Source organism: Octopus bimaculoides, chromosome 8 (assembly GCF_001194135.2).
Source record: "Octopus bimaculoides isolate UCB-OBI-ISO-001 chromosome 8, ASM119413v2, whole genome shotgun sequence".
NCBI classification, from domain to species: Eukaryota; Metazoa; Mollusca; class Cephalopoda; order Octopoda; family Octopodidae; genus Octopus; species Octopus bimaculoides.
In genome coordinates, this window is record NC_068988.1 from 8,410,603 (window position 1) to 8,412,006 (window position 1,404).

Here is a 1,404-nt window from a genome sequence, read left to right on the forward strand (position 1 = left end):
CGAAACATTTCATGTGTCACCCGCACAAGAGCCAGTCCAGGGGCACTAGCAACGGTCTCGCTCGAAAGTTATCATGTGTCGCCCGCACATGAGCCAGTCCAGGGGCACTGGCAACGATCCCGCTCGAAAGATTTCATGTGTCGCCCGCACATGAGCCAGTCCAGGGGCACTGGCAACGATCCCGCTCGAACAGCAATCTAATTCCAGCAATCCCCACCATCCATAATAAACGTCCTTAATCCCCAATGGCCTGTTCCCTAAATTCCTAATGGCCTGGTTTCTTAATTCCCAATGGCCTGATCCCTTAATTCCTAATTGTCTGGTCCCTTAATTTCTAAAGGCCCGGTTCCTTAATCCTTAATGTCCAGGTCCCTTAATTCCCAATGGCCTGGTCCTTTAATTCCTAAAGGCCCGGTTCCTTTAATTCTTGAAGACCTGGTTTATGATAAAGTAATTTAAAAGATGGTTTAGAATCAAGATTTGATAAATAAAATTCAAGAAATAAACTTACATATATCTAAAATCAATAACAGAGACAAGTTGCTGTGGATCCTGTGAGAAACAATAAATGGTAAAATAAAACCTTTAATACAATAATATATAAATTGACAAAGCACTTAGCTAAATTGAAATCTTTCTGTTATTTATAATATATATATTTAAATATTATATATATATTTCTGTTATATATAATATATATAGATATAATATATATATTTCTGTTATATATAATATGGTAACAATTGAAGGAATAAAAAGAAATAAAACAAAAAACATACACTAAAATTATTTATTATAAATTAGTTATCATAGCGCAGGAGTGGCTGTGTGGTAAGTAGCTTGCTTACCAACCACATGGTTCCGGGTTCAGTCCCATTGCATGGCACCTTGGGCAAGTGTCTTCTACTAAAGCTTCAGACCAACCAAAGCCTTGTGAGTGGATTTGGTAGATGGAAACTGAAAGAAGCCCTTCATATATATGTATATATATATGTATGTTTGTGTGTATGTTTGTGTCTGTTTGTTCCGCCCAACATCGCTTGACAACCAATGGTGGTGTGTTTGCATCCCCGTAAACTAGCAGTTCGGCAAAAGAGACCGATAGATTAAGTACTAGGCTTACACAAAGTAAGTCCTGGGGTTAATTTGCTTGACTAGAGGCAGTGCTCCAGCATGGCTGCAGTCAAATGAATGAAACAAGTAAAAGAGTAAATTATGGTTGTGCTTTCAGTTAAGAATATCTCAAGATTTAATTCATGATTTTAACTTACCATATCAACCAGAAGTTTCCATAAAGGCTGGAGATTACAAAGAAAAACAAATGAAAATAAATAATTAAATAAGAAAAAAGTAAAAAAATCATATCAGACATTCAATATTTGACTGATAAAACTGTATTATATA

The 1,404-nt window shown here is 36.2% G+C and overlaps 1 protein-coding gene across 1 annotated transcript in view; it reads right to left on the minus strand.

Annotated features, from left to right (window-relative positions):
- Window positions 1-1,404, minus strand: part of LOC106875757 (mitochondrial enolase superfamily member 1-like) — a 25,983-nt gene that overhangs the window by 14,601 nt on the left and 9,978 nt on the right. The window contains exons 5-6 of the mRNA XM_052969896.1: window positions 1,272-1,298; window positions 512-552 (exon numbers count right to left, since the gene is read on the minus strand). Of these exons, the coding sequence (XP_052825856.1) occupies window positions 512-552; window positions 1,272-1,298 (68 nt within the window). The remainder of the gene's footprint in view (window positions 1-511; window positions 553-1,271; window positions 1,299-1,404) is intronic.